General features: G+C 37.4%; 1 protein-coding gene across 1 annotated transcript in view; it reads right to left on the bottom strand.

Annotated features, from left to right (window-relative positions):
- The window catches only part of SPAG9 (sperm associated antigen 9), a 133,418-nt gene that overhangs the window by 18,800 nt on the left and 91,401 nt on the right, over positions 1–23,217 (bottom strand). The window contains exons 9-20 of the mRNA XM_047081026.1: positions 16,549–16,606; positions 15,398–15,550; positions 14,912–14,963; positions 12,090–12,220; positions 9,754–9,810; positions 8,567–8,740; positions 7,344–7,473; positions 5,123–5,212; positions 4,368–4,535; positions 3,777–3,948; positions 1,545–1,763; positions 1,069–1,264 (exon numbers count right to left, since the gene is read on the bottom strand). Of these exons, the coding sequence (XP_046936982.1) occupies positions 1,069–1,264; positions 1,545–1,763; positions 3,777–3,948; positions 4,368–4,535; positions 5,123–5,212; positions 7,344–7,473; positions 8,567–8,740; positions 9,754–9,810; positions 12,090–12,220; positions 14,912–14,963; positions 15,398–15,550; positions 16,549–16,606 (1,600 nt within the window). The remainder of the gene's footprint in view (positions 1–1,068; positions 1,265–1,544; positions 1,764–3,776; positions 3,949–4,367; positions 4,536–5,122; positions 5,213–7,343; positions 7,474–8,566; positions 8,741–9,753; positions 9,811–12,089; positions 12,221–14,911; positions 14,964–15,397; positions 15,551–16,548; positions 16,607–23,217) is intronic.

Raw genomic sequence — 23,217 nt, 5'->3', positions numbered from 1 at the left:
GGAAGCAGAGGAAAGGATGGTTTAAAAATCATATACACACACAAAGGAATGAGTATAAAGAATTTTCTAAAATAAAGTGTTAAGTTAAAACATGCTTGCATTCTCTCCCAAGACCTTCTTTCTTTTGGATTGTCAGAATATTTTTAGAAAGATAACTGAGCTATCAAATCCAAAACATACCTGCTAGTTCTAAAAAGATGAGTTTATTCTTAAATTAACAAATGTTAATAGGCCCTTGACTGTTCTATAAACTAAGAGGAAGACTATTAAATTGTAAAAAGAATCACATTTAAATGTATCCCCATCAGCTTTCTATAAAGGCCTAGAGAAGGCAGAAAATAAAATTAAAGAATTCACTAAATGGGCTGGTATTATCAAACACTTTAAAGGAAGAGCTGTTTGGGGCGCCTGGATGGCTCAGTTGATTAAGCATCCGACTTTGGCTCAGGTCACGATCTTGCGGTTCGTGAGTTCAAGCCCTGCGTCGGGCTCTGTGCTAACAGCTCAAAGCCTGGAGCCTGCTTTGGATTCTGTATCTCCTCCTCCCTCTGCCCCTCTCATGCGTATGCTCTGTCTCTCTCTGTCTCCCAATAATAAATAAACATTAAAAAAATAAAAAAATAAAAAGGAAGAGCTGTTTGCCAGAAAACAAACTTTACAAAAGTCATCCAAGCCCACATGGGAAATCTAAACTGCCAATTTTGTAGATAACTAGGGTTGAAGTAAGAGGAGGACTGGAAGGAAAATGGCACAATCACAGTTTGAATGGAAATGAAAAAAGAAATCGTATGAGAGGAGAAAATGGCCAGGAAGATTTTGACCAGGTAAGACTTTTTTTTTTAAGTTGTTAGAATAGAGAACACATTGAAGGGGGGCAAGGAGGGAGTGGAAATGCAGAGCGAATGCAGCGGAAGGATAAGTAGAGACACAGACACACTGGGAATGCATAATGACACCACAGTCTGCCACGATCCCATTAGTGGGAATCCCGTGGCTGCTTGAGAGGATTCTGGTTCCTTTTACATAAACACTTATCTGGTTTCCTGAGTTGCCGACCCATCCATATACCTTGACTGATACACAGGCGAGAGGTCCTCTGGGATTTGAACCCCCAGAGGGTCCGTGAAGACATGCTCTGTGTACACGCCGGGCTGGGAGGCATCCGCGGTGTCTTCAGCTGTCCCTGCATTGCCTTCTGTAGCCTCCGTAGCTTCTTCTGCTGTTGGAACGTTCTCATCAACCTCACTATTTTCTGCTTCCTTTTCTACAAAATAAATAACACATGCTAGCCATTTGGAATTTGAGCTTTCCTCCCAATAGTTTCCCCGCACAAAACACCCCCGTAGAATTCCACTCCACCGACCCCGTCCTCCTCCACACTGTATCATGAGATACTAGAATCCTTAACAGTCATCACAGTGTCTTCTTTCAAGCTCTTTCATCCTCGTCACTTCAAGACCTACATTAAGTATGAGTCCATAATGAGACACGTGAGACAGGCTCAGACTCCGGACACTGAAGACATGTAAGGAGGAGAGAGATACCTGGTGGTTTTTCCATCACTGGAGAAGCACCGTTGGTACTAGGGGAAGTGGCGGCTGCTGTCACACCTTCTGTAGAACAACCAACTACGGTGATGCCCCCCAACAGGCTGTCTGTCTCTGCTGAGCTGTTGCTGGTCACGCTGCCACACAGAGACGCTTTGTCTACCTGTCCAGATTCTGAAAGCTCCTCTCCCGCAGGGTAGTCTGTTTCTCTGGCTCCTGAAAAACGAGATAAACCTTTTTCTAATAGCTAAGTAAACCCCTGTAAGTAGCATTTTCTCCATTAAGGCAACTATAGGTTTGAAATGAGGTTATGGAGGGGAGACAAACAGCTACTTGAATACACTGCCAGGAGGGTAACTTTAAATTTTATTTAAACTAACCATCACAAAATGAGAAAGTAGCTTAAAAAATTGGTATTTCTATTCCTGCAAGCACAAGTAAACATGAAAATGTCACAACATGACACTTCTGTTCTTAAGGAGCTCCTCAGCAGCCACCTAATGAGGTTTCAAACAAGGAAATCTATTATCTGACAAATCAGCAAGAACAATTTTTTAATTATCAAGATTACTATTTAAAATCTGGACTTCTGGGGGTGCCTGGGTGGCCCAGTCGGTTAAGCGTCCGACTCTTGGTGTCGGCTCAGGTCATGATCTCATGGTTCGTGAGTTTGGGCCCCTCATCATACTCGCTGCTGTCAGTGCACAGCCTGTTTGGGATTCTCTCTCCCTCTCTGCTCCTCCCCTGCTCGTGTGCATACTCTCAAAAATAAACATTTAAATAAAAAATAAAATAAATAAATAAATAAAATAAAATAAAATAAAGAAATTGAAATGAAATGAAACGAAACAAAACGAAACAAAACAAAACAAAATAAAACAAAACAAAAGAAGGACTTCCATGGTGCCACAGTGGCTCAGTCACTTAAGCATCCAACTTTGGCTCAGGTCATGATCTCACATTTTGAGGGCTGAGCCCTGCCTTGGGCTCTCTGTCTCTGTCTCTCTGCCCCTCACCCACTGGTTCTTGTTCTTTCTCTCTCTCTCTCTCTTTCTCTCTCTCTCTCTCTCTCTCTCTCCCTCCCTCCCTCCCTCCAAATAAATAAACTTTAAAATAAACAAAAACGATAAAATAAAATATGGACTTCCCACACTATTAAAAACTGATCATCCTAGGGTGTCTGGGAGGCTCAGTCAGTTAAGCATCTGGCTCTTGATTTCGGCTAAGGTCATGATCTCACAGTTTGTGAGACTGAGATCCACATCAGGACTGTGAGTGCAGAGCCTGCTTGAGATTCTCTCCCTCTTCTCTCTCTGCCCCTAAACCATTCTTACTCCCTCTCTCAAAAATAAGCATTTAAAGAAAAAAAACTGATCACCCTAGGTGTATACAGTGTCTTAGGATATTAGTGATACATTTAATAACTAAGCATTTGCCATATAAAGATAAATCCCTTCAGTTTTATTTAGAAAGCTGTTTTTATATAGACATTAAAATATTTTATTGGAGTAAGATATACATATATAACATAAAACTTTATAATTTAATGTTCTTAAGGGTTCAGTTCAGTGGCATTAATTACATTCACAATGTTATGCAAGCACCACAACTATCTATGTCTAAACCTCTTCCATCACCCACCCAGAAAATCAGTACCCATTACACAGTAACTCCCTATTCCCCAAGCCCCTCCTGGCCCAGCCCTGGTAAGTTCTAATCCATCTCTGTCTTTGTGAATCTGCCTAGTCTAGATCCCTTATATAAATGGAATCATACAACATTTGTCCTTTGGTGTCTGGGTTATATTTTGCTTGGCATGTTTCCAAAATTAATCTATGTTGTAGTACATATCAGAATTTCATTCCTTTTTATGACTGAGTAATATTCCATTGTGCAGACATATCACCAACCTGTTTCATGTTTAAACCAATGTTTAAACATCACATAATATTCAATACAGAACTTTAGAAAGCCTTCTCTTATCAATCAATCTAAACAGGCTCTTACTCTCTGCCCACCAATCATCTTCTCATATTACCGTGTTTCACTTTCTTCATAGTATTGAAAATATCTTGTTTAGTCATTTGTTTCCAGTTTAGTTTTGGTCTTCCCCAACTAGAACATAAACTCCATGAGAGTGGTGCATGACCGTATCTCCGGTAAATAAGTCAGTTCCTGCCAATACAAAGATGTAGATGGTAGGGAGAAAGGGGTGTGGCTTACCCTTACCTGGTACACTGGCTATACAGAGAACATGAGAGTTACACACAGTAAAACTGTCTAGGATGTTGCCTGGTTGAATAGCATCAATAATGATTACTTTTGTAGCTGAATGAGTGCTGGTACAGATCCAGACTAGACTGGATAATTCTTCTTGATTTTTTAACTCCTTCTGTTGTTCCTATATATACAAAGTTAAAAAAAAAAAAAAGAATGTTTAAAATAATATGTATGTATACTTCATAGGTCAGTGCTATTACAGTAAAGGCCAATGCTATTTTGAGTTTGTCTGCAGATTATTTGAAAGATTAAAAATATAACCACCTTTCAATATTAATTAGTAGACTAGAAAATAGCAGTGATAAAAATGTTCTAGTTCTTGACTGTGATGGCTCCTAAATGGGTGCATACATTTGTCAAAACTCTTTGAACTGTACCATTTTCAAGTGTATATATAGCTTATTGTATGTAAAATATGCTCTAGAAAAGAGCACAAGGAATAAGCAAAGGCGTAATAATCCCAATTAGAAGCTGGTCCAAAAAACAGTTTTGGACCAAAGAGCAAAAACGAAGAGGTCAGATGTTAGTGCACACACTTACCTTAAGTTCCTGGTCTAACTTGTCTAAACTACTCTGTGATGCACTTCGCTGTTTACTGCCTTCTGTATCCAAACCAGCAACATCTTTGTAAAAGACACTTGCTCCAACAACAGAACCACCGTCTCTGGTCTTCCCACCTGATAAGTTGACTCCAACAGCACACCACAGCTTTTTGGGTTTAAGAAGAAGAAAAAAGGTATTACATCTATTTTGTCTCTAAAAATGTTTACAATATTTCACATGTCTTTAACAATCTAATGATTAGGAATAGAGGTCTTCTTGTTTCTTTCTTTCTTCCTTTCCTTTCCCTTTCCTTTCCTCTTTCCCTTCTTTCTTTCCTCCCTTCCTCCCTCCCCTTTCTTTTTTTCTTTTCTTTTCTTTCTTTCCTTTCCTTTTCTTTCTCTCTCTCTCTTTCTTTCTTTCTCTCTTTCTTTCTCTCTCTCTCTTTCTTTCTTTCTTTCTTTCTTTCTTTCTTTCTTTCTTTCTTTCTTTCCCTTTTAAGTGGGGCTTACTCCCAATGGGTACTCCCCAACAAGGGGCTTGAACTCAATACCCTGAGATTAAGAATCTCATGCTCTGAATCAGACAGGCGCCCCATGAATACAGGTCTTTAATAATCAAAGTATCCCAGTTTAAAACTACAAAAGAAACAATAACCTCACTCACAGAAGTAGAATTTAAGCTTTCTTGGTTTTAGGGGGAAAAATCCACCCAGAGCTTAAGAAATATTTTCTTTAACTCTAAAATTAATCTACCTTCATGGATGTATCTTTTTCATCTAGGGGTCTGAGATAGACAGGCACAGGTAGATTTTTCATCTTATTTTCCCCTTGGCCATTGGTTACCTAATAATTAGGAAGAGGAGAGAAAAAGACACATTGGTAAGCCTCATCAAAAGTGAATTCACAGAACCACTGAGCCATGAGCAAGCCCTGATAGTACATATTTATTCTTTGAAATCAAGTTCAAGTTAATTTTGTTATTCTTATTTGAAAAATAAGCAGAAAGTCATCAAGTGGCAATTAGAAACAATAAACAAGATACTATGGGAGCTCATAAGAGATACACTAATTCATGAACATGTTCGTGCGTATGTGTGTTCAGGAGCATGTATGTGTGTGCATGTGTACACATGTGCTGAGTCTTTGAGCGGAGGAAATATGGAAGCAGACAAGTTCCTGTAGAAGTGAACTGAGTTTTACATCAATAGTCTGAAAGGCTCCATGACAATGGTTTCTTAAAACTTCTAAAAAATAGGGGCGCCTGGGTGGCGCAGTCGGTTAAGCGTCCGACTTCAGCCAGGTCACGATCTCGCGGTCCGTGAGTTCGAGCCCCGCGTCAGGCTCTGGGCTGATGGCTCGGAGCCTGGAGCCTGTTTCCGATTCTGTGTCTCCCTCTCTCTCTGCCCCTCCCCCGTTCATGCTCTGTCTCTCTCTGTCCCAAAAATAAATAAACGTTGAAAAAAAAAAAAAATTTAAAAAAAAAAAAACTTCTAAAAAATAGATGTGTTTTTTTAAAAAATGAAATCTTCAAATACTGAAATAGGGTACGATACTCATTAAACTCAATAGCTCCCCGCCCAAATTGGATTAAAAAATGGGCAGATGATCTGAATAAACATTTTTCCAAAGAAGACATACAGACAGCTAACAGGTACATGAAAAGATGCTCAGCATCATTAATCACCAGGGAAATGCAAATCAAAACCACAGTGAGATATCACTTCACACCACAATTGCTATTATCAAAAAGACAAGAAATAACAAGTGTTGGCAAGGATGTGGAGAAAGGGGAACCCTTGTGCCTCTGTAGGTGGGAATGTAAATTGGTGTAGCCACCGTGGAAAATAGGATGGAGGTTCCTCAAAAAATTAAAAATAGGGGTGCCTGGCTGGCTCAGCCAGTAGAGTATGTGACTCTTGATCTCGGGGTCGTGAGTTTAAGCCCTGCGTTGGGCACAAAGATTACTTACAAAAAAAAATTAAAAACAGAACTACCATACAATGCAGCAATTCCACTTCTGGGTATTTATCTGGAGAAAACAAAAACATTAACTTGAAAAGATATATGGATCTCTATGCTCACCGCAGCATTATTTACAGCAGCCAAGACATGGAAACAACCTAAGTGTCCATCGATAAAAGAACATAGAAAGGAAATATGATATACAAATACAATGGAATATTATCTAGCCATAATGGTATCTTGCCATTCGTGACAACATGGATGGAACTTAAGGGCATTATGGTAAGTGAAATAAATTCAGACAGAGAAAGACAAATACCATATGATCTCACTCATATGTGGAATCTTAAACATACAAAGCTCAAATACAGAGAATAAACTGGTGGCTGCTAGAGGCAGGGTGAGAAGTAGGTGAAGTGGTTCATAAAGGCGGTCAAAAAGTGCAAACTCCCAGTTATAAAATAAGTCATGGGGATGTAATGTACAGCACGACAACTATAATTAATAATACTGTATTGCACATTTAAAGTTGCTAAGAGAGGAATCTTTAAAGTTCTCACTGCAAGAAAAAAAATCTGAGACCACGTTCAGTGATGGATGTTAACTATTAACTAGACTTATTGTGGTGATCATTGCAAAATATACAAAAACATCAAATTATTATGTTGTATACCTGAAACTAATATAATGCTATATGTTGACTATACTTCACTAAAAACAAAACAAAACAAAAACACAAGAAACAAACTAGCAGGATACCTCAAGTCCCACACACTTGAGAAACCTCCTGTTGACCCCCTCCCTCCTCACCGACTCAGGCACTTCTTTTGGGCTCTGGGGCTCCAGAAAACAGCCTGAGAACCACTACCCTGAACCCTTCTCTAAATGTGTGCCAAATCAATGAACTTGAAATGAGCAGGTTTTGAGACCTGTATTTCAATTCCTTCGTGCCCAGGGACACTCCTCTCCCCTTGCATTTCCACTAGAGGCTCTTACCGTGTTCACATGTTACCTGTTTGTACTTTTGAGGCAGACTCCAGCCAAAAGCCTGCACTCTACCATCTTCCTTCTGGACGTGTGCCTTTACCTGGCGATACTGTTCTCTCTTCTGTTCTCTGCGTGAGGCTAAACTAGCTTCAGTTCTAAAAGGAAAAGAAATATCCCTTTTTAATTAAGGGGATACAATAACAACAGCATCTCTCCCCCTTCCCACTAAGAGAGCAAAAATAACAACCAAAAAATTACATAATTTCAGAAGAGTTTACTTCAGACTTCTGCCTTAAGAAGTATTATCCTAAAGCTGGTCTTTTTAAAGTTTTGCGGGGGGTACAGCGTTCAAGCTTTAACAGATTAGCAAGCAGTCTGTTTTATTATGTTTAAACATCAGCCATCGGATTTCTATCAGGTTTCAGATTTTGGCCATATGAAAGGGAAAAATTCTTAAATATCTTTAGTTCCTCCCTTTTTTGTTCATTCAACAAACATTTACTGAGAATTTTATAATGCCTGGGAATGTACTAGAAGTGACTGAAGATCAACAAATCAATATGGTCTTAGGAAGATAATAAAAGGTTCATTTCTGGGCCCCATTAATTTGTTTCCGAAGACAAAAGTGCAAACTGACTGGATAAGCTTGTGAACGATGGAGTAAAATAACAAAGAAAACCATCCTGAAAATAGTTGGTCTTTCTTTGGGCTATTTAAATTTTTGTGAGGTGATTTGCTGTGTAGGTGGTAGTTAACTGATCTGTGTGCCAGACACTTTATATATAAAGCACTATATAATTTAACCCTAGTGTCCCTGAGCCAGGTTATCATACTCATTTTACAGGCAGGGACACTGGGGCTCGGAGAGGTTAGCTTGTCCAAGGTCATGGACCTAAGGAGTAGTAGAGTCAGGAGAGAAATTCAGCTACTTGTGACACCAAAGGAAATGTTCAAACATCCAGGATATAGGCTCATATAGGCCTTTAACTCTACTGATATTTGTCAGTGTTGTTATACCAGCACCAAGGAGACATTTTAAAGCAATTCTCTGTTTATGAAAGCCCTGACATGCAATTTTCATAAAAGATATTGACTACAAGTAATTTACTTAAAGGTACGCAGCCACATTACAAAAATGGTTTCTTTATAGACTTATTGTGAACCTTATAGCTGATCTGATAAGCGGCAAGAATATCTTAACTGTTAACTTATTTTTAGAGCATAAGCACAAGTCTGGAAAATACTTACTCTTCGCTAAGGAAATCAAAGGCTTTGGACTTATCCCCAGGGAGCTGAGATAAGGTGCTGCTTCTTTTCTTGACAGAAGGAGTAACATGAGAGGTGGGTGCATTGTACTTCAAATTAACAGGTGGTTCAGGTTTCTTAGCAGTATTACTTGAGGAGCTAAAAAGTCGGCTGAAACTAAAGAAAAAAGTGAGAGTGAGAGAGAGTGAGTGAGAGACAGTAAGAGCCTTATTACATGCACTGTGAGAAACAGCCCATAACTTTCCACAAGTTAGAATGCTTTTACAAGGCAATGAGTTAGAAACTGGCAGAAAGATTTTTGTAGTCATATACTACTTAGCAATTAACTCACTCACAGCCAAACTCACATTCAGTAAAGAGAAACTATTGCTTAAAATGGCAGACCCTTGTTCTTCAATTAGCAATTCACATAATGAAAGGAAGAAAGTCTTAAGTACAGGGAACTTCCTGTAATAAAGAAATAAAGTAAGATGGTTCCTAGCTCCTACTTGGTGAGTAGTGGTTAAATAGCGAGGTTATGGCTGCAAGATTTGAACAGAAGCTTAGTTTGCCAATTCTAAAAATAGTAAGAAAGCACTGGAACACATATTGCCATTTTAACATCTTATACATATTTCTATTAAGCTCAAATCATAGATCTACCTTCACATCCACTGAAAAGAATGAACACTTCCAATAAACAGCAGATTCACCAAAAAATGGATGTTTTAAGCATAGTAAATGCACAGTACTTCTGGCAGGAACTTAATTCAAGTCCAAAACACACAAATATACACACTTCTCAAACCTACAGACACTAAATTTCTAAGCTTTACTTTGTCAAGTTCCATAACAATCACAGAACCAGCGAATCCACGTTAACTTATTCACTGAGGATCCAGGTAATTACCAACTCTATGAATAATTTCCATAGTTTTTATTTAATTTAGCAGAAGATTCCACCAAATGCACAACCAACATGATGCAGCTTACGATAGCATATGTTTTGTCCTCAAGAATAGCCTTACCGAGCTGGCATGCTACATATTAAAAAGAAGAAGTACAGTTTAGCCATATACTCCAAATTTTAAAAAGAAAGAAGACATAAAATCACACTTAAAAAAATTCTGACTGTAATCTTCTTGTTTCAAAGTGTTCTCTGATATCTTTATGTGTTTTTAGATACTTACAACTGCCAAATGCTTGACCTTTTTTTTTCCTGCATGGCTGGATTTTCTCTTGATGCACTACATTTGAAAAGAAAAACAAAGAAAGAAAAAATGTTTTATCAGTTAGGTGTTCTAGCTTTCTATCTGAAGAACAGAGGACCCAAGAAGTTCATGAAATACACAAAGGAGAATCAGCAATTAAATTCAGTAAGTAGTTGCTTTGACCTATCAACTGTCAGTCAACCTGTAAAGGCTAATACAACTAAGATAAATAAAACACCATCCCTTCATCAAGAGTCCAGTCTGCTAACAGTGACAAGACTGTTATCTGTGCTAAACAGGCAGCTAACATGCCTGAATGTTAATATTTAAAATTTTTTATTGAAGAGATATCCTCCAATTCTCCCTTATGTCAAAATACTGTCTTATAAATCCTAAATCCTTATCTTGACATAAAGGTCTCTATCATCTCATGCTCTAAGTTCTCATAAAATAACTTGTAACTTTACTGTTCTGATGTGTCATTTTTCACAGGACTAAAACTTTCCCATTACTGAAAAGATCACCAGAGATGGGGATAAACTGGTAGTTCAAGAAAATTTCAGAAATTTGGCACTCCATACCAATTTAGTAAGGTGGTAAGGATTCTGCTTTCACTATCAGAGTTCAGTTTTCACGGTTTTTTAAAGGACTGAATTTAAAACATCTTTTAATTCAATGAAAAAGTTAAAAGTGAGCTACCATTTCTTTTGTGGAACACCACATGGCTGTTAGAATTAAAAATAGCAATGATGGGGTGCCTGGGTGGCTCAGTTGGTTAAGTGTCCGACTTCAGCTCAGGTCATGATCTCACAGTTCGTGGGTTCGAGCCCTATGTCGGGCTCTGTGCTGACAGCTCAGAGCCTGGAGCCTGCTTCTGATTCTGTGTGTGTGTGTGTGTGTGTATCTCTCTCTGCCCCTCCCCACTTGCACTCTGCCTCTCCCTCTCTCTCTGTGTCAAAAATAAATAAACATTTAAAAAAATGAAAAAAAATAGCCATGAAAAGTAGAACCTGTCTATATACCTCAATTTTTAAAACATTTATCCATTATTTATTTAATATCCATTAAATGTGAGAGTTAAGAACAAGCTTCTTAGTACATCAGTTTCTTTGACCAATTAATGAAGATCAAATTCTGATCTCCTTCCTTGTTAGCAGCTATAAGCAATTACAATTTTAGCAAATTGTCAATGTGCTATTCAAAGTACTTTCATTCTAGTACGACATTGGTAAAAGATGTATAAACTGTTAAATAATGTAATCACAAACAAGTAAAAGTTGGAGGTTAAAAAATATGCTTATAAACTTTAATATGATGTATTGGTGTATATGTACTGTTATTGGTAAATCTGACATGGGAATCTAAACTCAAAAATATGGGCGGAGTGCCTGAGTGGCTCAGTTGGTTAAGTGTCCAACTTCAGCTCAGGTCACGATCTCATAGCTCGTGAGTTCGAGCCCCGCATCAGGTTCTGTGCTGACAGTTTGGAGCCTGAAACCTGCTTTGGATTCTGTGTTCTCCTTCTCTCTGCCTCTCCCCTGCTTGCACTCTGTCGGTTTCTCAAAAATGAATAAATGTTAAAAAAAAAAAAAAAAATTAAGTAAGGAACACTGTTACTAAGTATGACCATAAGATGGCAGCACTAGGTGTGATCTAAGATCCAACCAACAAAGATGTCAACAGAAGGTACATTTTGCATGAATAGTCAGAAAGGAGGGAAAACCAGACAAGAGTATTTTCCAGAAAGACACTGAGAAAAATGACTTAGTTTCCTGTTTGGCACAAGAAATTTTTATCTTTTCCTGACATTATTGCAAAAGTAGTTGTCAATTTCTATATTCTTTTGAAAAATGACCATCATTCATAAGTAATAACAATTACCTTTTAGAGGTCATAGGAACATTTGCCAAGGGCCCTTTGCTCAAAAGGCACCCACTTTGATCACATTCTGTTCCTAATTCCTAGTGTTACTTTAGAAAGTATCTCCTAGTGGGGTGCCTGGGTGGCGCAGTAGGTTAAGCATCTTGGTTTTGGCTCAGGTCATGATCTGACAGCGTGGGACCCTGCCTGGGATCCTGTCTCTTTCTCTCTCTCACTCCCTCCCACGTTTGTGCACTTGTGGCTGCGCGATCTCTCTCTCTCTCTCAAAATAAGTAAACTTCTGTAAAAATCCAAGTTAATTAAAAAAAAAAAAAGGTATCTCCTAGTAAACAGAGTAAGAGGTTTGGATCCCCAAGGCAAGACTCTAGTTCTGAGTGAAGGAATGTTCAAACCTAGGAAACAATACTAGAAAAACACCAAGAGGCATTTCTCACCGAATCATCTCTGTCCATCGAACAGCTTCCTGAAGCTCCATCAATCTCTCTTTATACTGGTTTCTCTCCATTAGAACACGGGCCATTTCTACTCTAGTAAACCGCTTCCTCTGGGCTGTGGGAATATCACTCTGTAATGAAAAGAACACTGCAGATCACTCTGGGAGCCTATGTCTGTTTTGGTGTTATGTTAAACTTAAAGCTTTGAAACATTTCTTAATTTCTAATCTACTGGATCATTTAAAGAGAAATAATCTTCTAAAAATAAAATCAATAGAGAGATTTAAATAATTACCTATGATGAAGAAAGGTATACAATTTAATTTCTGAAAATAGAGATATTTGAATATACCATAAGGAAAATGCAAAGAACAGTGTAGATTTTGAACTACAACCAAAAAAGATTAACAAAATATATCTATATAGACTTAACAAGCTCGCCTGGAAATGTTCCTCTAATAACATTATTTTCAGTTGATGTTCTACAACAAATGCTAATTATTCAGCAATTTTTACAATTTAGTTCTGAAAGGGGTTGTTTACCTCAGACTACCCATCATATACATATCCAAGGCTAGCACAGACAGTAAGTTTACAGCCTAGTTAGATTACCGAGGTGCCCAACTCTAAGAGTCACTAAAGCACCAACAGAAATACAACAAGTGTATTAACTAGAATTCTTCTTAAAGAGAGGAAAGGATGTAACTGTGTGGTTAAGTCCCAAGAAGGCATGCTCAAGTCAACTTCCTTCTACTGTAATTCCTAAATGCTCTTCTGGGGAGGAAAGTTGGTTTAACTACAGGGTTTCTGTTTTGCTGAGCGGAGTATACACATTGGGGATCAAAACGGAAAGGGTGGAAAAGTTAAGAAAGAGGCTGAGCTTAGCACTCAGGAGTCTCCTACTTTGTCCTCTCCTTTAAACAGAAGTCAAACAGCAGATGATGAAAGGACTTCGAATCTGCAACATGGTAACCACACTACAAGGGTTATCTACCCTCGCAGAAGACTTGTACTAGACTGTTCACAACATTGTTTGTGGTGTTGTAAAAAGCTGAAAATCACCTAAATATACATTAATAGGAAAGCAGATACTTAAATTGTAATATATTCATACAATGGGATATATATAAAGCAGTGAACATGCAAAACTTATAGCATTATACGGTAACACAAGTGATCTCAAAAACATAATACTGAGCAAAAGAAGTAAATCTTAGGGCACCTGGGTGGCTCACTCGGTTAGCCATCTGACTCTTGGTTTCGGCTCAGGTCATGATTTCATGGTTTGTGAGCTCAAGCCCCACATCAGGCTCTGCTCTGACAGCAAGGAACCTGCTTGGGATTCTCTACCCCCCGCCCCGCTCTTTCCCTGTGTTCGTGCACACACTCTCTCTCTCAAAATAAATAACAAGTAAATCTTCAACTATGAAATAAAAAACAATGAAAATTGAACCATATTTTGTAGTGATACATATATGCATGATACGATAAAAAAAATTTTTTTAAATATATTTTTATGTTAGTTCTACTATGCCCAACATGGGGCTTGAACTCATGACCCTAAGATCAAGAATCACACACTCTACTGACTGAGCCAGGAAGGCGCTCTGATAAAATTCTTTTTTTTTCCCCCAAAGGTAAGAAAATGATAAATATAGGACAGTGGTCTCCTCTGGAAGGGGGGAGCACAGGGTATCTTCACTGTTTGATAATGTTCTAGTTCTTAGGTTAGGCGGTGGGGTCCTTATGTTAATTTATTATGTTTCATAACTTATATGTGTTATGTATATTTTTGGTATGTATCAAGTATTACATATTAGGGGCACCTGTGTAGTTCAGTTGGTTAAGTGTCCAACTCTTGGTTTTGGCTCAGGTCATGATCTCACAGGGTTGTGAGAAAAGCCCCGCATCGGGCTTTGCACTGAGCATGGGGCCTGCTTAAGATTCTCTCTCCCTTTCCCTCTGCTCCTCTCTGTCTCTCAGAAAAGAAAAAAAAAGAAAAAAAAATTTATAAACAAAAAGTGAGACTAAAGGGGCATCAATTAAGCATCTTCTACAGGGCACCCACATATCTCAAGGCTGATGCTTGACCAGCAGATACCTGTTATAGGAATAATAATCTAGAAGCCATAAGAATTACTAGTATGCTAATTATACTGGCAAGAAACTCATATTCAGTCTTTTGAATTTGCATATGTTGAAAACAATATAAGCTGATTGCCTCCTATGAAAGTTCTAGAGCTCATCTTTTTGTTTAATACTATTAAACAACTTTTATTATTAAGCTTTCATATTTCAAATTCAAAATTTGAGACAAAACAAACAATAATAAATCCCAAAATGTTTCAACTGGTCCTTGAGCTTGAACATGCAAATGCAGGTCAAGGCACAGAGCCACAGGAAAAAATAAGCACACCACAGGTCGCCAGAAAGCTCAGCACCTGGATACCATGTGGGAACACGAGCTATCCTATTCAAGACCACAAACAGACCATCTCTTTTCTTCTCTTTTTAAGTTTACTTTTATTTATTTTGAGAGAGAGCATGCACACACAGGTACAAGCCAGCAGGGGAGGGGCAGAGAGAGAGGGAGAGGGAAGATCCCAAGCAGGCTCCATGCTGTCAGCGCTAAGCCAGATGGGGGGCTCGATCTGACAAACTGTGAGATCATGACCTGAGCTGAACTGAGTCGGGCACTTAACCGACTGAGCCACCCAGATGCCCCCCGACTTTCTTTTTATAATGCTATATCTAAAGATTAACAAGATTTTCTTGAAATACCAAAATGTGGTAAGAAAAACAGTCCAAGATTGTAAACCTACATCATCATCGTCTTTTGCTTTTTGCCGTGCATCTTCAGCTTCTGCGCGAGCTCTAGGGGAAAAACGGAACATGTTATTTGAGTTGCACTCATCTTTTCAAGGAATAAAAGAGTAGGTCACAAATGTTAATCAACACTAAGTGATTATCTGTCTCTTTCCAGAGTATTTAGCTGCTTTCACTTAGGGCAACACTGATGTAGCACTGTTCTCAGGGAAAAAACCGGTGTCGAAGAAAGTGGGGTGAAGGAAAATAATGACTATTGCTAATTTCTTTACTAGCAAATTTTAGAATGGTTCTACTAACTTTTTTCACATCATGACAGACCCAGAATGTGATCGTGGTATCACGGGGTGAGAGGAGGGGCAGGCTCACGGCACAGCGGCCTTTTCCCAGGCAGCTGGTACCCGTCTCGGGGTGACGCCTGGGCCCCTCTGTGGTATACCGGCAAAGACAGGTGGGTTCAGAAGATTCCAGAGAAAACTTACTTCCTAAGCTCTTCCTCCAGCTCCTTGTTCTTTTCCTCCAGCTTCAGTTTGGCCTGTTTCACAGCCTCCAGCTCCCCTTGTAGCACATCTTTCTCACAGGTCAGCTCATCCACCTTTGCTATCAAATCATTCTTCACTACATTCAGAGCATTTCTAAGAAACACGTATTTCGAGTGTATCATTACAAATACTCTTTCTGTCTTTCAGCTTATTCTCTTACAGACTCAAGTAATTATACAACCAAAGCTGAATAATTGAATACTTAGAGATATTCCATGTGGTGCCATTTGTAAATAAAGATTAAAAAACACAGAGCAACCATCTAAGTTTTTACTCTTCTCACTTATTGAAGAATACACAGATAAAGCAAGGCAGATCACCAACTAATGAAAATGACAGAATTAACTAAGATTAAATTTTTACAAAATGGCATCATCCATACGTGTACTGTTAAGTTCTGAAAAAAAATATTACCTAATCAATAAAGTAAGGTTTATCCTTGAATTTACCTTTAATAATTGATGAGGAAAAAAAGTCTAAAGAAAAAAAAAACTGGAAAAAAATCTAACATATAGATCTTTTGGGTACAGGTAGGTATAGTGCCTCTAACTGCATTCTATTTTGGATATACCTGGGTGTTCCAAAGATGCTCTGACACAGCAAATTAACAAAGGGCCACAGTCTGCTTTGCCCCATGACTCAGAACCTGCCTGAGCCCAATATGTCTGAGGGCCTAAGACCCCCAAAATTATACCTGAAAACCTCCAATTATGGAGGAGAGCTCTGAAAAGGTGGCCTGGGTATACATCGAAACATGTATGCAGAAATAAAGACACCCCAGAGGAAAAAGGTAAGAAAATGGGCATTCCAGGGGAAGGAGCAAAAAAAGCATAGGACATATGCAGAAGGTTAAGAGAAAGGCATGCACACTTGTAGAATGGAAAGGAGATGAAAAATATTTCTGCAAAAACCAGAGCAAACAAAACATATCCATCAGTGAAAGTAAGTCCCATCACCCATTTCAGAAGGGGAACGAGATAGGGTAGCGAGCCTGCAGCTGCATGCTGTGTTAATTTGAACAAGGGTCACTGACTCAGATGAGAAAATTCAGTATCTTGTGCTTCTTGTTATAATTTTGGATATATACTTACTTGGTTTCCAACAGTTGTGTATTTTCTAATATAAGATTCTCAACTTCACGACCCATTCCTACCAAAACAATAAAATAAGAACTCTCAAAACACATTATCAAAAATTACATAAACTTGTATTATAGTAAACTATAGGCTCAAATTTTAATTTATAAATTTTACCTGTCCTTTAGTAACCTTATTTTGTCTGTAATTTCATTTGATATATCTACTTGTGTAGGTTATAAAATTATAATTATCGATCACAAAACAAAGCTAAAGATTTTGTTAGCCAATTCTTTATAACTGTTAGTCTATATTTTGTTTCTCATAGATAGTATTTCAAAATGATTAAGACTTTTCTGCCAAATATTCTAAAAAGTAGCAGTACTTAGAGAAAAAAAAAAGAGTAAGCATTAATACAGATCAAAAATCATTTCCAAATCACTGCTGATATTGTAGGCTTTTGCCTAAAAATTAGGTCTTACTAAGAGAGAACTGGCAGAAACAAGGCCAAAGAAAGACGGAACCCCAATGCAGATGAAACCTTACCAAAGAAATTATGGTCTTAAAGCCCATGCATTCCATGTAAAGCAAAAACAAAGAACAAGAAATGTTTTATGTAAGAAACAGCATGAAAAAAGATTATTAATCTGTAAAGTTTTATGCATGATATGAAATACATCTGGAATCACAGTGTTATGATTTAATGCATAATGATGTGCAAAAGACAGAAATTAAGATGATTTCCTTCATTTATATGGATGCTCTTTGATATGTTTTACCAATTCTTTTACACAATGAAAACGGATTAGAATGAAAACCCCACATCAATAATATAAAGTTTCCCTCCAAGTGCCACCTCTGAAATGATAATGTTCAGTTATTACTTTACAGAATCCTGTTTAATAATTTAACGAGGACTGTAAGGTTGGCAGATAGAGCATTCAATGCAAGATCCAATGCAATGATCTTTAGGGAGAAGAAAGTTATTTAATTTGCTAATTATAAGAAACTGAAGAAATAAAACAACACACTAGGGAATGTATCTCAAAAAGTTACCAAATCAAAAAAGCAAAACAAAGCAAAACAAAAGACCCATCACTCACTTAACCCAGCTAATGCTGGAAAATACACATTCAGCGGAAGAAGTAATATTCACACAACCCAGCAAAACAGAAGGGAAATATCCTAAAGAAATATTTCTAAAGAAAACTACATAAGGAAAAGGAATTATTTTTTCTTTAAATAATTTTTTTAAGGGTAGTATTTCTAATGACTTAAAGATTATTTAAAACAAAACCAACTTAGGAATGCTAAAAATTCAATGCTTACATATACGGAACTCATATTTTGTCTATTATAATTATCTCAAATACTCTCAAAGATCAGGGTACTTCTACCATGAAGAATTAAATGTCAGAAACAGTAGCTTATTTAATCATCTATATATTCTTCAAAAAGTGAAAATAAAGACGAACTAAAAAAGTTTCCAGATTCCAATTCCAAAATGAATTTTGGCAAGATACTGCTGAAATATGTGCTTTAAACACTAATGTTAACTTCCAATAAAGCTTTACAGTCAGAAGAAATAGGGTTTAGATTGGTTGAAAAAAGCTTATGTAATGACTGTGTTTGCTATAAACTCTCAAGCATGTAGGGAGATAAGCATAAAAGCTGAAAATATATGGAAGGCAAAAAAAAAAAAATAGTTGAGCAGAAAAAAATGATGAGAAAGCATTACATGAGGATAGCAGCCAAGAACACCTAGCTTAAAAAGCAGTAATATTAAAGTATTTAAAAGCATACACACCAGAATATTCCCCTGGGTAAGCAGCCCAAGAGAAAAAGGAATGAGAATCACAATTAGATTGTTTTCAGAAAGCAAGATCTATGCTCATTTGTTTCAAAATGAGAGAAAGGAGACAATAAAATTTAAAAGATGTAGAGAAACCAACCATTAGCTGAACACAATGTAAATATTATAAATAAGAAAAAATCTTGAAATATGTACCATATGGGAATCATATCTGATAATGTAGTTTCTAAAGTTTACACATTCTCGGGAAGAGTTCTCTCAAAATCTAGTGTATAAATTTAATATGAGGTCAATAGGATTGTGCAAAATTTTCATTTTGAAATGTACTGATAAAAACTAACTCCTAACTATAAGGAAAACATAACTTGAAGTGGCCCCATTTCTATTCAAGGCTTCAACCAAATATAAACGTAGATCTAACATATTTGCCAACTTTACCTATTAAAAAACAAGCAAACAACTGCCTGGCAGTTTTGTAAATCATAGAAGTCTCCCTTGGATGTTAGCACCAATCCTCAAGCTACGTCCATAGCTGGGCCTCCAAATGATCTGTTAATCCCTTGAGAAGGTATGCACAATTTTGTCTACCTATACATGCATTTTCCCAAAAGTACACTGCTTTCTTACAAATTCTCCCATAAAGGAGTTCTAATTCTAAAAGGTGAAAGAATCACAGATTTAGAGGTGAAATAAAACTAATAGAACTACGTAGCAATCCATTCACTAAACTGCTGTGCTGTGTGCTAAAGACTCACTAGTGAGCAAAGGACAGAGTTGTCTTGGCCACACAGAGCTTAGAGCCCCAGGGAAAGGAGTGTGTATACAATTATAGTAAAGAACAAAGTGTGGCACATCGAAGAAAGTGAGGTCCATGAGAATACATTTCATGGACAATGGAGCTTTAACTAGGGGATCAAAGCAGAATTCCAACAAGAGGATATGCAAGGGGATATAGAAAGACATAGATATATAGATTTTTTTTTTTTTTTTTTTAAAGAAAGGGAGTAAACAAGCTTTGGTGATTGGTTCTCAAGGAAGCAGGAGAGATCCTGAATGGAGAACTGAGTGGACACTGAGCTCATTCATTCACTGAGACAGTACACGCTGGGGTAGGAATAGCCTTGAGGAACAGGACAACGAATGATGAACTGAGCTTTAGGCACATCAAGTGTAAAGCCCTATAAATCATCTTAGAGGTGTCTTGTGGGCTGCCTGGAAGTAATAGTCTGGGGCTCTAGAAAAAGATCTTAGAAGGAGATAAAAACTGTGGAGCACTTTTCTATGAAAGCCAAGAAACAAGAGCAAATAAGATTTCGCAAAGAAGCATGCCTGGGGCACTGATATCTGAAAGGTGGGGAGAGAAGAGGATCCTGTAAAGAAGACTGAAAAAGAAAAGAGGCAGGAAAGAATGCAGGAAAGTCTGTTATCACAGAAATTCAGCAAAGATGGTGTTAAAGACAAATGCTACCTGAGAAGTCATATGAAAGAATGTAGATGGAACCAGAAGGAATCGCTGGATATAGCAAACAAGAAGGCTGTTTCAGGCAAGGAGAGTGCAGGGAAGAATGTCCACACAGACTGCAGAAGAGGTGCGAGTGGGAAAAGGGAGATCCTGCCAATTTAAAGTAGCTACACATTCAAAAAGTCCGCTTTGTTCACTGATGTATCACAAGCATCTGGGAGATACCTCGCTGATACTGCTGCATAAAGCAGAAATGCAAAGAAAGTGAGTGATTGGGTGGAAAGATGCTGAAGGTATAGGGTCAGAAGAGGGCAGTACTTTGATTTTTAAATGGAAAAGATCTGAACATGCTTAAATGAGAATAGAAGAAGTAAAGACAGTAAAGTTGAAAATATAGAAGATAACAAGAGAAAGAAAATCCCAACAGTAGGATGTATGATTTCCAAGTTCTAGAAAGTGGTCATAGAGAATACATGACTAAAGTGAATAGAAAAAGAACTGATGAAAATAAAGTCAAAGGATAAGGACAAACGGGGGTGGGGGGAGGTGCCTCTTTTAAATTAAAATCAGAAAAAAATATTCTAAATGATGAGTATAGGCATAATGACTGCGAAAATTTATATCCTTGAACAAGAAAAGAGTTCTACAATAATATAGTAATTAAGAAAATGAATAATGAATCACAGAAATGGACTATGTACTTATTTATCAACCCAAGTCAATTAAAGAACTTTGGGAAACAATTTTGTTAGTTTCACTATCTTCCATTTAGTATTACACTTCAATTGCTATCACAGAACTGTACAGAAGAGAAGCCAGGGAACACATGTATGACTTGGAAATTTCATTTACCATCTTTGACCACAAGGTATTCATGTAAGCATGAGTCACTACACTTAAGGTAATAGAGTAAAATCTTCTAATCTGGAACATTCTAGAGAAAAATATATCAGTATCTGAAAAAGGGAAAAGACACTAGTTTACAGTCTATTTCTTACTTTCAAAGTAGAAAGGAAACCAGAGTTAACAGGATTTTGCTGTTAACCTATTCATTATGCTTAATTTTCTGACTTAAAGAGTGGAAGCTTTCATCTGATTTAAAAGACCACAATTATCTCTAAATACTATGTGGCTTCTTAACTCTTTCCAAAAAGTTAACTTTGGAACCACCAACCTCAAAAATTACATTATTCAATATTAGATTATGAAGTAATAAAGAGTATACATTAAAAAAGCACTTCATGGGGCACCTGGGTGGCGCAGTCGGTTAAGCGTCCGACTTCAGCCAGGTCACGGTCTCACGGTCCGTGAGTTCGAGCCCCGCGTCGGGCTCTGGGCTGATGGCTCAGAGCCTGGAGCCTGTTTCCGATTCTGTGTCTCCCTCTCTCTGCCCCTCCCCTGTTCATGCTCTGTCTCTCTCTGTCCCAAAAATAAATAAACGTTGAAAAAAAAAAATTAAAAAAAAAAAAAAAAAGCACTTCATTCATGGGGCACCTGGGGGGCTCAGTCGGTTAAGCACCTGACTCTTGATTTCACCTCAAGTCATGATCTCACTGTTAGTGAGTTGGAGCCCCGCATCAGGCTCTGCGCTGCCTGCATGGAGCCTGCTTGGGTTCCTCTCTCCCTCTCTCTCTGCCCTTCCTCTGCTTCCTCATTTTCTCTCTTTCTCTCTCTCTCAAAAAAAATGAACAAACTTAAAAAAAAAAAAAAAGTGCTTCACTCTGGTTAAATACAAAGAGCAGCATGAAAGAATTTTGGGGGGTATATTGATTCTGCTGGTGATTATAAATTGTGCCCATTTGTCAAAACTCAAAAAATTCACCATAAAGAGTGAATCTTACTGTATATAATAAACACTTAAAAATTCTTCTTTCTAACATTTTTTGCATATACCCTTCAATTTTGCCAGGGACTCAGTTTCCTAAACAGAACTTTTTATGCATAATTAAATGTTAACTAAAGTTACAGTGTAAATTTAAATGTTAAAAAATGGAATGTTCCTTAAGAATTAATCTTTAGCCCTCCTTGAGAAATGCAAACTCATTCAACTGCTTCCAATCTTTTACTTAGACTTTAACAGTGGAAATCTATGACTAACTGAGAATAGTTTTATTTATGATAAACTTTCAATCTCCCTTGTGAAATAGACTGTGAGCTCCATTTAGACACAACTTACACTTCCTTCAAAAATACTTCAAACTTTTGAGGACATAATGGTAATCAATAAATTTAACACAAATTAACACAAGCAATCCCATTCCATATTCACAAGAACTAACAAAGAGCACCTTTTGAGAACACTATATAGTCTTTATTATAATTACACTAATAGATACAAAAACTTTTTTAGAGACCAGTATCTATTCCAAAGGCATAGGTTTTAATATGGTAAGATTTTCAATTTCTGTAAGGTTTTAAATTATAAGAAGGGTACATCAAAGCTAACTGACATTAAGTCAGAATCTCATAATTATCATTAAAAGAAACTTTATAGATCACCTAGAGCAGGAGTCTACACATTCTTTATGTAAAGGGTCAGATGGTGACTCTTTTGTCTTTGTAAGCCATATGATCTCTGTTACAGACTACTGAACTGCTGTTGGGTCCAAAGCAACTACACATAATAAATAAACAAATGATAGTGGCTGTGTTCTAATAAAGTTTTATTCATACACACAGGAGAGGAGCTGGATTTGGGCCAGTGAGCCACAGCTGGCTCAATCTTTGAACAAGAATCCAGTTCCTTCATTTCATAGTTAAGAAACTAAGATTGGGAGAGGATAAGCCATTTGGCAAAGGTCACCAGATAAGTACTGAAAGAGCTAAATGCAGTATTCTTTTCAAACCAGGTGTTCTTCAACAACACAAACTCAAAACTGATTACATCCCATAAAGCTAAAACAGAATATTCTGTGAAATCTCAGAAAAAAAACAAGTATTATATATTCTTACTTAATTAAAGTCAACAGAATTTAAGGAAATCTACTTAAGGGGCACCTGAGTGGCTGTCAGTTGAGCACCCGACTTCGGCTCAGGTCATGATTTGGATCCTCTGGCCCCCTCTCGCTGCCCCTCCCCCACCTGCACTCTCCCCCAAATCAGTAAATATTAAAAAAAAAGAAAAGAAAAGAAATGTACTTAAGCCAGGAACTATCTATCAGTCTATACACAAACACACACACACACACACACACACACACACACACACACACCCCACTGTGCTCCTTATGTGTAATATTGTTCTTGGAATATAGCACAGACTCAATAAAATGTGCTATGTGAATTTCAAAATACAAATTTAAATGCAATTCAATTTGAGAGATATCCACATGCAAAGATGCTTTCATTTAAAATTTTCATAATCTCAAAGAATACTTTCCTATTAATTACCTGAAAGTGCAATCACTGT

This window comes from Lynx rufus, unplaced genomic scaffold (assembly GCF_022079265.1).
Source record: "Lynx rufus isolate CCGP_SWC_20201006 ecotype Redwood Valley unplaced genomic scaffold, mLynRuf1.p SCAF_18, whole genome shotgun sequence".
Lineage (NCBI taxonomy): Eukaryota > Metazoa > Chordata > Mammalia > Carnivora > Felidae > Lynx > Lynx rufus.
This window is presented reverse-complemented; position numbering and strand designations above follow the sequence as displayed.